Consider the following 14,006-nt stretch of genomic DNA (forward strand, 5'->3'; position numbering starts at 1 on the left):
CATGATTGCATAAAAATCGTCGGTATGAGCCTCCGCAAACATCAGCGACGCACTCACTGCAGAACCTCGGCAGCCCCATCAGCACTCTGAATCCAAAGACATTTAATGTATTTGATTATGAGATGTTTTTTTAAACAACTTCAAAAGAAGGTGGGTGGCCACAATTCAGTAAGTATTTAGTCGAAATTCGACGGATACGTACGAAGCGATTTGTCTTCTCATTATTATTTCGAACCGCTAGGGTATGGAACGTCCTTCCAGCATCAGTTTTCCCCTCCAATTTTAATATGAGTACCTTCAAGGTAAGAGTGAATAGGCATCGCGTCATCGCAAAGCGCGCTCCATCTTAGACTGCATCATCACTTGCCTCTTGGTCTGATTGCAGCCAAGCGCAAGTCTATAAATTATAAAAAGTACCTACGTATTTTGAAACGAAGCTTTTTTTGATATTGACGATTGATTTGGGCTTATGTACATAATATATGTACATATATACTTATCTACTTACTATATATACTTATAGTACTTATCGTGTCGTATATCGGTTATGTATAACCGTTATCATATCCATACTTAGCACACAATTTATTTATACTAGTTTACTTATATAGCCCATGATTGAACAAGGTGAAACTGAATAGGTACATGATGTACCTACCTACTTCAATTTTAAAAAAATACCCATGTACAATTTTAAAAAAACGATGAAAATTCAACTGGAAAACATCATTTATTTTGCTGAACTTAGGACTCTCTCACAGATTTTTTTTACCTATGCGAGTTTTGGCTTATTACAATAAATACCTGCTAAATTTCATGATTCTAGGTTAACGGGAAGTACCCTGTACGTTTCTTGACTGACAGACAGACAGACAACAAAGTGATCCTATAAGGGCTCCGTTTTTCCTTTTGAGGTACGGAACCCTAAAAATGATTAAATCGCAAATGTTAACATTTGGCCCTGGGAAATCAAATCGTCTCCCATAAAGTACCCATGACAATCCAACCGTATATACTTGCATTGTTGCGTGTATGTATCATATAAATCGTTCGGGAACCGCAACAATCGGCGAAACCATTAAAACAACAAGCTAGCAGCTGCAAGGGCTGCGACCACTCGAGCGTGGCGCTCTGCCCCCGAGCCCGCCTCCGGACGACGCACAAAAATCAACATAAATAACATTACACACCCCTATCTCAAACACTATGACAACTAATCCAACAAAAACGAAGTTACTGCAACACAAAATTCAACTAACATTCAACCTAATATCAATAATCTTAAAGCTGAACTTCTAGTCGAGTCATAAAGTTACAAACGTGAAGAAGAATAAGGTGATTTCAAGTGTGCAACAATTGAAAATATTTCGTCTCTTTCGTCCATTCAATGGCTTTGGATATCCCTCTACTTTCGGCGCTTTTATTAAATTTATTGTTAAAGGAATGTATATAAAAGTTGTTGAAATGAGAAAGGGTCCCAGTTTGTTGCTTCGATCGTGTGCGAGATCATCCTGATAGTTTTCACGAAAATGTTATCTGTTCAGCAGAATTATTCAAGACTTTTCAGGCCTTGGGATGTGAGTGAAAGTAAGAATGCGGAAGTAGTTAAAACAAGTATTAAAAGTGAGAGAGCTGAGTTAAAAGAAACGCAACTCAAAAAGAGGAAAGAGGAAAAGCGGGAAAATCGATTGAGGAAAATTCGCAGTAGTTTTAAGAAAACCGACAATATTATTAATAATTATCAAGATGCTACCATCTCTACAACAACGGTGGACTGTGACGATGATAAAAAAGTTTCAACTGTTTCTAAGGAGCAATTAGACGTAAAAGATTCACCTGTTGCAAGTTTAAGCCTATGCTGCGATAGATTGCTGCAAGAACCGCACAAAGAAATAAAAGACGAAAAACCAAAAGAAAAAGTGATCAAAGCTTTACCCGATAATTTATATCCACACAATATATTCCCACAAAACGCTATGCCACCAAATTTATATGGTCATGGATTGCTACCTGAATACATGCCCACCGACATAGCTCAAACTCTAGGCGTTCCACCAACGGATCCTCTCTTACTCGAATCTCTAGCCCAAGGTTACGCAATGGAGCTAGAGTATGCCAGAATACTTCAGCAAGAAAACGAAGCTAAGCTTCTAAATGCAAGGAAGCAAAGGCCGAAGAAATATAAATGTCCACATTGTCAAGTTGGGTTTTCTAACAACGGTCAATTAAAAGGTCATATAAGAATACATACAGGTGAACGGCCTTTTAAATGTGATGAGAAGAATTGTGGCAAGACCTTTACTAGGAATGAGGAGCTGACCAGGCATAAGAGAATACATTCTGGGGTTCGGCCTTATCCCTGTCCTGATTGCGGAAAAAAGTTCGGAAGAAGAGATCATTTGAAGAAGCACACGAGGACTCATTATCTTCAGGCTGAAAGGATGATGCCGGTGTTTGTACCTCTGTCGGCAATGCCTCATGTTGGGGGATTTCCTTATTTATACGGTTATTAGAAAAATATCTACGATTGATAAGGTATACTTATTCGTCAATAGTGATTGGTGACCCATGAAAAAACTATATGCTAAAACAACACTTTCCGGCTTATTTACCCAAATTTAGTGACAAAATTAGGCAAAATACAGCACAGCTTTTAGTAAGTGGTTTGTTTGGGTTAAAACTGCGTTTAGATGTAAATAAAAAATTTATAAAATAACTTGTATATTTTTGTATAATGTTTTAGAATTCAAACAAAGAATGTGTGCAAAATATTTTTATACAAAGAAAGTGAGAATAAATATTATATTTTTATGAAAATGTCGCATTTTATTATGAACCTTTACTTTCAAATAAATACAGGTATGCTCCAATTTCTTTCATCTAAATATATAAAAGGAAAAGGTGACTGACTGACTGACTGACTGACTGACTGATCTATCAATGGACAGCTCAAACTACTGGACGGATCGGGCTGAAATTTTGCATGCAGATAGCTATTATGGCGTAGGCATCCGCTAAAAAAGGATTTTTGAAAATTCAATCCCTAAGGGGGTGAAATAGGGGTATGAAATTTGTGTAGTCCACGCGGACGAAGTCGCGAGCATAAGCTAGTATGCTTTAATGAAAGCTTTATAAATACCAACAAATTAATAAGAATAAATAGATTTAAAAAAGTGACCTAGCTTTCCGCTAGGGATTAAGGCCCTTGTGAATAAAAGTCTACACCTAACAATGCTTAAAACTACTTCAATCATAAATATCAACGCATAAGTATGCCACTAGCTGATGCCCGCGACTTGCCATGCAGCCAGTGTTCTTGGCACCATTCCACGCGGGCATGATCTGTATAGTAATTAGATAAGGCTAGCTTTAAGTTTTATTGTAATCTATTCAGAGACTTAAGAAAATAGTAATGCTTAGTAATCTATTTACTCGTGATACCAGAGTTCTAATTAAAAAATAATCAAGTTATTGTTCGTGTTCAGACCTTCGCTGAAAAACATAATTTTCTTTGGTAACTGAAAAATGTTTCCTCTATTTACTTTGTACAATATCGTTGAAATGCAATTCTGCAGCAAAGTTAATTTTTAATCACGCTTAGACGCTTAGAGTTCTCATTAGTACTGAGTTTAAATTTTTCCCAGCTTTCCTTAATATGATTACTTAGCCTGAATAAATTAAACATGTTTAAAAATAAAATTAACCAGAGTAGCTCAGCGGGTGGCGACGCTGAAGTGGCAATGGGCGGGCACATAGTTCGAAAAACCGGTAGACGTTGGAGTCCCAAGGTGCTGGAATAGTTACCTGGTACCGAAAATCACAGCGTTGGAAGACCCCCCACTAGTTGGACGAACGACATCAGGCGAGTCGCAGAGAGTGCTAGATTCAGGCAGCGCGTAAGCGTGTAAAAGTAGAGACCAATGTCCATCAGTGGACGTCTATCGGTTGTTGATGATAATGATGATGATGATGATGATGATAAATTAATTCTTTAACGACACAGGACCACCAAAAAATTTGCATATTTGCTAATTAAAAAGTCTAGTATAATATAGTACTTATTTTATTTTATTCCTCTCCTTATACAAGTGCAGTCGCTACGGCGTAGCCAAGTGCTACAAAACAAAAGTGTAGATCCGTGTCGCATATACGCAACGTAGGCTCACATCAGTGAATGGCAATTTTGAGTTCATAAAATCTACTAAGTACTTACCTACTAGTTCTTATCTGCGGCTCATAACTAAATTGCACTGCTTCAATAAATTACTGCTGTTAAAAAAAATCAATATACGTAACTAGATTTGGACACTGTATGAGTTATGACTTTTTACGCATTAAAATTAACAGAAAAACCTACTATAAAAGTCGTTTCTTTTGAGGTGTATTTGGGATACAACAGGGCTATACAAAATCAATATCAAAAGACCGTATACCTCTAGTATACCTACATCGATTGATCACTCAACTTACAAAGTCACAAAGAAAAAAAATACTTACGCAAAAAGCCATTGAAGTACGGACTTCCGGCAGCCGTGAATGGAGACAGATAGACAATTAGCCGTTAGTACAATATTTTGACTCTGTCCCATTGTATGAACACTTGCGATTTTAAAGAAATTTTAAGAAATGTAAAAGACCCTGGGTCGTATCGTATTAATCAAGTTTTTTGTATTGATGACAGTTTTATAGGAGTGAGCCAAGATAATAACTAGGTAGGTATTCTAGATTTATCCTGTAAGTGCTGAAGAATGCAAGCATAATTATCTAATCATTGGTACTAATTTACAAGCTCTCACAATACATAAAGCATATATGCTGCTAGGCCCATACCTGTTTTACTGTTTAAAAATGTTTCAAAACTACAATTTTCTGCATGAGTAAATGTTAAAGTCCCAGAGAGTGACATTTGCTTTGTCATCCCGGAAAATCAAAGAGTTCCCACGGGATTAAAAAAACTTCAAGCCACGAGGACGAAGTCGTGGGCTATCAGCTAGTAAATAAATAAACGCAGAGAAATGTTGGTCGTTGGTTGAATTGACGTTTTCGTACTGGTTGACCTCGCATTCTTCGCATGAAACTCAGAATCAAATCCATACCTACTTACCCATACTATCCATACTAATATTAATAAATGCGAAAGTGTGTCTGTCTGTCTGTCTTTGCTAGCTTTTTACAGCCCAACAGTTTTACCGATTCTGATGAAATTTGGTACAGAGTTAGCTTACATCCCGGAGAAGGACTTAGGCTTTTATCCCAGAAAATTAAAGAGTTCCAGCGGGACTTTTAAAAACCTAAATCCACGAGGACGAAGTCGCGGGCATCATCTAGTAAAGAAATAAATATAGACAAGTCAAAGGTAAGTTGCAGTAAAATTCCTTCTGCGATCTGATATCTTGTTTTGAAGCTTTTCCTATAACATTATTTCTGCAAAACATTTCAGATTTATTATGAGAGCTTTTAAACTTTGTTTTGTTATAGTTGTTTACTCACACAGAGAAGCAAAGCAGCTTTCTATTTTTAAAGATTCAAATTTTCAAAGATTCAAAGATTCTTTATTTGCGGAAACATTTTACAACGAGATGTTATTACATAAAATTGTCCAGTAGAAATGTTTCGCCTTAAATATTAGGCATGCAAAACAATTAGTAAACCTAGTAAAACAATAACTATAAGTAATTTGACGCACGTTGTCTTTGTCTATGGTAAAATTCAAAATTTAAAAATGTCTAAGTTGAAAAAAATTCGTTAATGTTATATAATGTCTTGTCTATTAAAAAATCATGCAATTTAACATTAAAGTAGGCAACAGGTATGAGGTATATATGTACTACTTCATCATGATCAACCCGTCATCAGCTAACTACTTAGCACGGGTCACTTCTCCGAATGGCCCAGTTAGCAAACTTCACACACCTTTTAGAACATTGTGGAGAACTCTCAGGCATACAGATTTCCTCACAATGTTTTCTTCACCGTTAAAGCAAGTAATATTTAATTGCTTAAAACGCACATAATTTCGAAAAATGAGAGGCGTGCCCGGGATCGAGCCCTTGACCTACCGAAAAAAGCCAAAGTCCTTACTTGTAGGCTATTACCGCTCATAGGTATACTTATTCTATCCAAATATTAATCTTGCTTATATTATAATGTTATGTTAGACTAAACTCGTTCATTACAAAATGTAGTTAAGATTCATAATTTGTGAGTAGGTATAACTGCAACAATAAATAACGATCAAATTAGACGTATTCCCACGACCATTAACAAGGTGCCCTACATTTCACAATAAGAAATTCGGAAGTCCGTCCGCGCAACGGGAGTCCGCCATTGGATGGTGACAGTATATCTTTATAATCTGTGATCTTAATTTAAAGTGATATTTATCTGTGTGCTTAATATGAGACTACCTCACCAACGTTGATAAAGTTAGAACGTTAAAACACAATAACCTCAGAGTAAAATGGATCTAAAAGCCCTAGATTTAATGTTTAAATTTCAGTACCACTAATTTTGATTTCGTAATGTTTCAGCTTAGAGCGCTTGCTGTAGATGTATGAATAAACTTAAGCTTTAAATTAAAGTTTTTAAGGTTCATTTTACTTTAACGCTGAAGTGTTTCGATGCTCGAATTCTATCAACATATTTGTACATAAACTAAGCCTACTGTACAAAGTCGTTAGTCGTTACAATCAGCTTGACGTCTTTATCATTGGACATTGTTTGACGACGTTTGAAAATTAATATTGTGCCTCTCTTGTGCAAACAGTAAGTATTTTGCATTTATTTCCAAAATATACTGTTTGCTTTTTAAAACACACGCTACTTATTTGCTTAAAAAGTACATAACTCTAAAAAGTTTCAGATGCATGCCCAGAATGGAACCCTGGGCTACTCGACTAGGAGGCTAAGACGTCTTAGCCACTAGGTCATCGCTATTCAAAATTCCCACGTATTAAATTAAAAAATACCTGCTAAACAAAGTTGGTCAACACTGCAGAAAGAGGTGTGACAGAATTTATCAGAAACGTAAAAATTCTTCATATTTTGTGACTACAAATTTTTAATTCAATTCTATGGGAAACTTGATAAGCTATTTGTATTAGAAACCCGCCTACAAATCCTACAGATTCGTTGAATGGATAATTTATTGGTCGTATCAAATTTATTGGTTTGTTCTTGGGATAAAAAACGGCGGACCTAGCAGGTGACTCGCGCCGTGAATGAATTTTTTTCTAATATATTAATGATACAGTGTAAACATTTATAGTTTTCTGCAGGCTTCTTTAAATATCTGCTGCTCATTCATGCTTTTACGATTGTTTGAAATTTTGAATTAGGTATTATTTATGACCATCTAGCTCCTGCCTTCGTGTTTGGTTTAAACTTTTAAAAGTCTCGTAGGAATCTTTTATTTGCCTAGGATAAAAAGTAGCTTAGATCACTCCTTAAAATATTATAATACTCTTACTGTCAGTTTAATTCCCGACAGAACAGATTTGAAGATTAGCCTGATGTACAAAGGGACGAACAAAAATTTTAAAAATCGATGTTTGAGTTTCAACGGCTGAGCAATTACGTTGGTATTGATTTTAAAATCTCAGATTTAAAGTAGAATAGAAATAGATTGAACGATTTTCTACAGCTTTAAACCTTTGATTTTCTGGATTAAACGGTAGCTTTTGTCCAACGTTTATCTCCGCTATACAAGCTCCTCTGCTGATTAGATTACGCTCGCGACTTCATATTAAAATTTAAAAATCCCGGGGGAAATTTTTAACTTTCCAAAATAAAAAGTAGCCTAAATTCATTCTCTGCAAGCTGCAGGCAGACAGACAGACACATTTTCGCATTGATTAGTATGGATTTTTTAATCCCTAAAGTTATACCTACCTAAGTATTTATTTTGGTATGTTTTGCTAACTTGCACTGAAAGAGCGTGATCGTGATGCAAAAAACCTCTTATCTCTACTCTAAAACCAGACCAGAGCCATTTGCCCAGCTGTGGAACGTTATTAGGCTGTTACTTATGCCTTGACAAGTTATAATTGGGTCTCATAGCAATAAATTAACCTGATCTAATAATGGGTATGGGAATTCTAGTCAGGTGGGTCATCACGCCTACTACGCTTTCAAGTTTTTTGTAGTGCTTGGCTATTGAACTATTACTTAGTGTGGAGTGGCCATGAATATTCGTATTGAGAGATACTTATTATTTTGTTTATTTCGATATTTTATTGTTTTTCTTTTATAAGTAAATCCTTTAATTTTGTCCTCAGCGATTCAAGCGTTTAAATTTTAAACCAAAGCAGGCATTGGTTAAGATAGTGATTTCGATAAAAATTGGAACAATATCTTATCTACGCGTATTATTAGTGTAGTGAAATCATTATGCTTTCGATCGGAGCAGTGGCTTAGCAGAATCCATGCACAACACTAACACACATCAAATAAATCTATTCCCAAGGCCTTTCGCTATTTTTTCAAGACATTGACTTTACCATGTCATTTTATATTACACAGTTTTTTTTAATCAGTACCCTTATTATAAATGCGAAAGTGTGTTTGTTTGTTGGTTTGTCCTTCAATCACGTCGCAACGATGCAAGGGATTGACGTGATTTTTTGTATGGGTATAGATAAAGACGGAGAGTGACATAGGCTACTTTTTATCCCGGAAAATCAAAGAGTTCCCACGGGATTTTCATAAACCTTAATCCACGCGTACGAAGTCGCGGGCATCAGCTAGTAATAAATAATTGTGGTGTCACAGATGAAAATGTTTCATTTGTACCTACTTTGCTTTTATCTGTGACACCAACAACAAATAAATGCATTTTCTTTCTTCTTTCTTTCTTATATCCTTTATATAGTCGATTCACCTGGCTCCACTTATTTGTGGATTTGTTAGTAGGCCTGCCCAGTGCCCACTATAAATTCGATACCTAGGTACCTACCTAATAACAAATCTCAATTTCAAATTCAAATCTATTTTATTTAAGTACTTAGGTACTCAAGTATTAGAATGTAGCGTAGGTACGGTCTTAGATGGAACTGGAAACCTAGTGCCGGACTGAAATTGTGTCACCCTACACTCGAAGTCCTACAGCTAAGGATTGCACTTACTTTTACAATACAAATAGCGCTATTTGCCTCGGTCATTACGCACAATGCTCATTCATGACTTGAAAATACAAAAAAGCTGCAATTTTATTCTCACGAGCTACTTTAGGTGGATTTTTGCCCAAATTCGTCACACCGCAGGTTATTTTTACAGGTATAAGAATTGCGCGCTCTTTTTTGACGTGTGACAGTTCAATTGTCCACCATTTAAATTATTTCGCGCCTAAAAAGTGATCGATTTGATCCGATTTTTGTGTTTGTTTAGTCGACCTTTGTGAATTTTGCCGCTGTAACTAACAGCTTTCCAGACTCCCACGCAATATTATATCTTTCGAACTTACGAGTTTCGAGCGATCGTAAATCTGAACGGTTTTGAGTCCGTTATCCGTGTTTGCTTTAAGAAACTCCCACTTATGCACGTCCCTTTTTAATCCCTTTTCTTATGCACGTAGTAAGGACGTTGAAGGCACGACCTCCTTGCTACGTTTCAGTGTAAACTGTAAATAAGTAAGTAGTACAAGTTACTATTAAGTATTAAGTATATAAACGTAGGTACAATAGGTGATGCTGAGTCGAATTATTGCAATGCATGCAAAGCATTAGCTAACTAATCGTCGTCATCAATCCATCATCGGCTCACTACTATGATGGATTGATCCAGATCCCGCCGATCTCAGATCTCAGCGTTTGGGCATAGTCCACGGATCATCACGGCCTAGTGGGAATTTGTAGCAGACTTCACACACCTTTGAGAACATACAACATACAACTATAGCGAACTCTCGGGGGTATAAGGTGGGGGGACGCTCCGCACGTCAACCGTACTATCCCGCACAGGGTTAGCACGGGGGCTGTGCGTGTGTGCGGGATTGCCACTGTCGAAATGGCAATCATGTACTATATGCAGGTCTCCTCGTGAATTTGTCCTTGAATATCCTGACTTATAGTTAGATATTTAATGTAATCTCTATATATAAAAATGAATCGCTAAATGTGTTGCTGATCGCAAATCTAGATAACAGTTGAACCGATTTCGCTAATTCGTTTTTCATAATATTCCTTGAAGTGCGAGGATGGTTCAAGCGGAGAGAAAAATTTAAAAAATTAGGCGGTAGGTACGAAGTTCGCAGGGTAAGCTAGTTATAAAATAGTAACGACATAATGACCGTACGTTTCTCATCCCCAAAGCAGCGGAAGGAAACGCGGGAAAAAACAAAATGGCGACCACCCATAGCGCATGATTTGTCAGCACGCTAATGATCATGCGTGTGCCATTCAATCTGCGGTCACAGATTGATCTATTGAGATACTATTGCATGAATACTTATGGGGAACCCTCATAACTTCAATATTACTCTGTCAATGGAACAGTGGTATCTAAAGAAACTTTGCAAGCTCGTTAGTAAACGAGAAGATCAATCCAGAAACAAATACCAAGCAGTGCTATACCTACAAATATAAAATAAATAAAGTTGAAGTAGGTACCTAATTAACTATCTGTTTCAAAATAACTGCCTCTTATTCGGCTCATCATAAAGTAGGTGTAGTACGCGACAGGTCGAGATCGCAATCGGGGAAGGAACGCCTCGCACATCCGCACAGAAGAAACCTCAGTCACTCAGCGGGCGATGGAGAGAGCTATGCTTGGAGTTTCTCTACGTGATCAAATCAGAAATAAGGAGATCCGTAGGAGAACTAGAGTAACCGACATAGCTCAGAGGGTTGCGAAGCTGAAGTGGCAATGGGCAGGGCACATAGTTCGTACAACCGATAGACGTTGGGGTCCCAAGGTGCTGGAATGGCGACCTCGCACCGGAAGACGCAGCTGGAAGACCTCCCACTAGGTGGACGGACGACATCAGACGAGCGCAGGGAGCCGCTGGATTTAGGCGGCGCGAGACCGTGGCGTGTGGAAGTCCCTACAAGAGACCTATGCCCAGCAGTGGACGTCAGTTGGTTGATGATGATGATGAACTTAAATTTTTAGATAAATTCCTATTAAAATTCATCTGTTTTATATAACAGCATTTATAACCTTCCGTGTGGTCTATCGACCGCAAATATCGCAGCCCCATTGTGCAACGAGGGGTTCGCGCACAATGGATCTTTGTGCATCGCGATTGTTGCAATTTGATTTATAGTTCGCGATGTTGCTTGGGATGTGTTGATGTGGAATTTATTTAGGACCAGCTTATGCTTACGACTTCGTCCGCGTGGAGTAGGTATACAATACAAATAAACCCCTATTTTACCTAGGGCTTGAATTGTTGAAAACCCTTTCTTAGCGGATATCTATGTCATATAAACAGCTATATGCATGCCAACTAGTGCTATTAGTACGTATAGTATGCGACAGGTCGAGTTGGCAATCGGGGTGGGGACGCCCTAACACCCGCACGCTATCCCGATGCGGGATAGCGAGGATGACGTGTGGGTGTGCTGGGCGTTCCCCGCCTCGTGACCCGATTGCATATAGATAAAAAGTGGCCTATGTCACTCTCCAGATTTTCAAGTATATCCATGCGCGAAAAATCACGTCGATCCGTTGCCCCGTTGCGGCGTGATTAAAGGACAAACAATAAACAAAAATACACGCAGCCTATCTTGCAATAAAAAAAGGCCTGAATAATCAGATTCTAAGCTATAAGTAATGTTTACAGCATTTAATCGGGATTTAGTCTCGTAAGGCGATTTGGCTTGACCACATGTTTTCGTAGATCAAGTTACAAAGCTTACGTTCCATAATAATATATAATACTACATGATGCCCGTGACTTCGTCCGCGTGGAATTAGGTTTATAAAAAATCCCTGGGAACTCTTTGATTTTTCGGGATAAAAAGTACCCCGGGATGCAAGCTATCTCTATACCCAATTTCGTCAAAATCGGTTGAACGGATGGGCCGTGAAAGGCTAGCAGACAGACTCACACACTTTCGCATTTATAATATTAGTATGTACCTACCTACTATGGAAAGTATGAATGTATATGTAATCAATTTACACACTTACAATTTAAAAGCCAATGACGAATGTGTCCGCGCCAAATCTGCCACAGCCAGTCTGTATAAATCGCGCAATTACGTAGAGATTTTCAATTAAAAAAGTTACAACATAAAATCATAACTAATTTTATCATCTTAAAGTACCAACTTACATTATTTATCACTTGTTTGGGAGTCACTCACTTACTAAAATAAAACAACATAAACAGATAAGCTTCTACAACAAATATAAGTAGGTCGTGGTCATGGTACTCTATCAGAAAATTAAAAAGTATAAAGAAAAAAGTAGGTAGCTGTACAAGAACTAACCTAAAACTCATCTCTAACATTTTCCTTTAAATTCTTGACAAAGTCTTTTACAACCATTATCACTTCGGTCATGTTGAGCTCAAGACTACGCAACAAATCTAGGTTTTGCGGATTCGTGAAATAATTTTCTAACTCATCAAATAATTTACTTGCTTTATCTTTCCCTTTATACAGTTTTAGGCAAAAAATCTTCATATTCTTTACAAGTTCAAATATTAAAGTTATAACTTGCTTATCATCATTAGTAGATAGCATAAGAGCTTCTAATATATTTAAAAGTCCGTTGCACACTTCTGGAGTAGACATGCGCTCTATGAGACCAATCATTTGATAGAGTTGCATTCTCTCATAATCTTCTTTATTTCTCTGAGATTTATTATTGCGAACCTCTATATGTTCTTTGAGAATTTTGTGGAATAAGTCTAATAAAGTGTAAATTACGGTGTTGTCTACCTTGGAGATTTGTTGATAAAAGGGTTCCAGGCCTTTAAGTCTCATAACACGAGCTTGAACTATTGGGTTATTTGGTAGCCAAATGTACATTATGTCTAACGCATGAGCTTTCAAAGCTAAGTTATCATCGTGTTCGAAAATATCCAGCAATTTATCAACGACACTTATAGGAATCAATGCTTTTGTCGTTATAGGGGCAACCTTAAACAAAGTTTTGATTATGATCAAAAGCTGTTTCTTCAAGGGTTCATAATTAAGTCCGATTATAGGCGTAATTATTCTATCGACTCCTTTAGAATTGAGAAATTTGTATGTATTGGTCTTATGTTTGAGCTGTTCCATTATATCTTCTAGAATTTCGACCATTCGACTGTGTAGTTCATCAGTATGCTCCGAGGGAAGGATGCCTTCTCTATGGGATTTTTCTGCTGAAGCAGCGATGTTTTCAATCCTTTGTACAAAGCTTTCGATATTTTTGTTTTCATCGACATCTTGGACTGCGGAGGGAGTTGAAGAATATTCACTTTCTTGCGAGAATATTGGATTACGCTCTGAAAATTAAATAATTAAGGTAGAGCGTAGCGAAACCAATAATTTAAGAGTTTAATTATTGCATTATAGTTAAGTCTCGAGTCTGTTTTTATTTGCCTCAATCTTCATGAAAAGTTACCTTCTATTCTATCATCAGCTACAGAACAGAGGATAAAATAAATTAATGGCAATTGAAGCGAGACCATTTTGCACGCACCGACTTCGCACCGCACATATGCTTCAAAGCAAAACGTCAATTTAATGTCTTGTGAAAGAAGAAACATATAATCATTCATGTAAGAAACATATTTATTATAGGAAAAGAAGAAATTATAAGACATCTGTTTGAAAAAGTTTTACCCTCAGATCCATAGAGATAGTACCTATTTGGTTCTTTGCATTGAATGACAGTGTTTTTTACCTTTTATTTACAGGATATGGCACATGCTGGAGTTCATAGTAATCAGTTTGGTGGTCGCTATCGTACCTATAGTTCTGCTTCCGGGCCAGACACCAGAGCGCGTGGAGTTTCGCTACCTTTGTGCCAGAAGCTGTTATTCTTCTATTTGGTAAGAATATTGTGGTGAACGC

General features: G+C 37.2%; 2 protein-coding genes across 2 annotated transcripts; one reads left to right on the forward strand and one right to left on the reverse strand.

The window, feature by feature from the left end:
* The first annotated feature begins 1,529 nt into the window (after positions 1-1,529).
* hkb (huckebein) lies at positions 1,530-2,513 on the forward strand. Its single transcript, XM_034981507.1, has one exon. It carries the CDS (start codon positions 1,530-1,532, stop codon positions 2,511-2,513), a length of 984 nt encoding a protein of 327 aa, XP_034837398.1.
* Positions 2,514-12,420: 9,907 nt separating this feature from the next.
* On the reverse strand, positions 12,421-13,621 carry LOC117993689 (uncharacterized). The gene is made up of 2 exons (XM_034981500.2): positions 13,555-13,621; positions 12,421-13,435 (listed from the first exon to the last, which is right to left on the reverse strand). The coding sequence occupies exons 1-2, from the start codon at positions 13,619-13,621 to the stop codon at positions 12,432-12,434; spliced, it is 1,071 nt and encodes a 356-aa protein (XP_034837391.1). The 3' UTR covers positions 12,421-12,431.
* Between the last annotated feature and the right edge of the window lie 385 nt (positions 13,622-14,006).

The sequence above is a fragment of the Maniola hyperantus genome, chromosome 24 (genome assembly GCF_902806685.2).
Source record: "Maniola hyperantus chromosome 24, iAphHyp1.2, whole genome shotgun sequence".
NCBI classification, from domain to species: Eukaryota; Metazoa; Arthropoda; class Insecta; order Lepidoptera; family Nymphalidae; genus Maniola; species Maniola hyperantus.

What these genes read in the sequence shown, in the direction of transcription:
- LOC117993689 (XM_034981500.2), bottom strand. Translation starts at nt 13,621, where the DNA reads ATGGTCTCGCTTCAATTGCCATTAATTTATTTTATCCTCTGTTCTGTA. An exon ending in AGCTGATGATAGAATAGAAG is followed by an intron (nt 13,436 to 13,554) that starts GTAACTTTTCAT and finishes TTTAATTTTCAG; the next exon opens with AGCGTAATCCAATATTCTCG.
- hkb (XM_034981507.1), top strand. Translation starts at nt 1,530, where the DNA reads ATGTTATCTGTTCAGCAGAATTATTCAAGACTTTTCAGGCCTTGGGAT.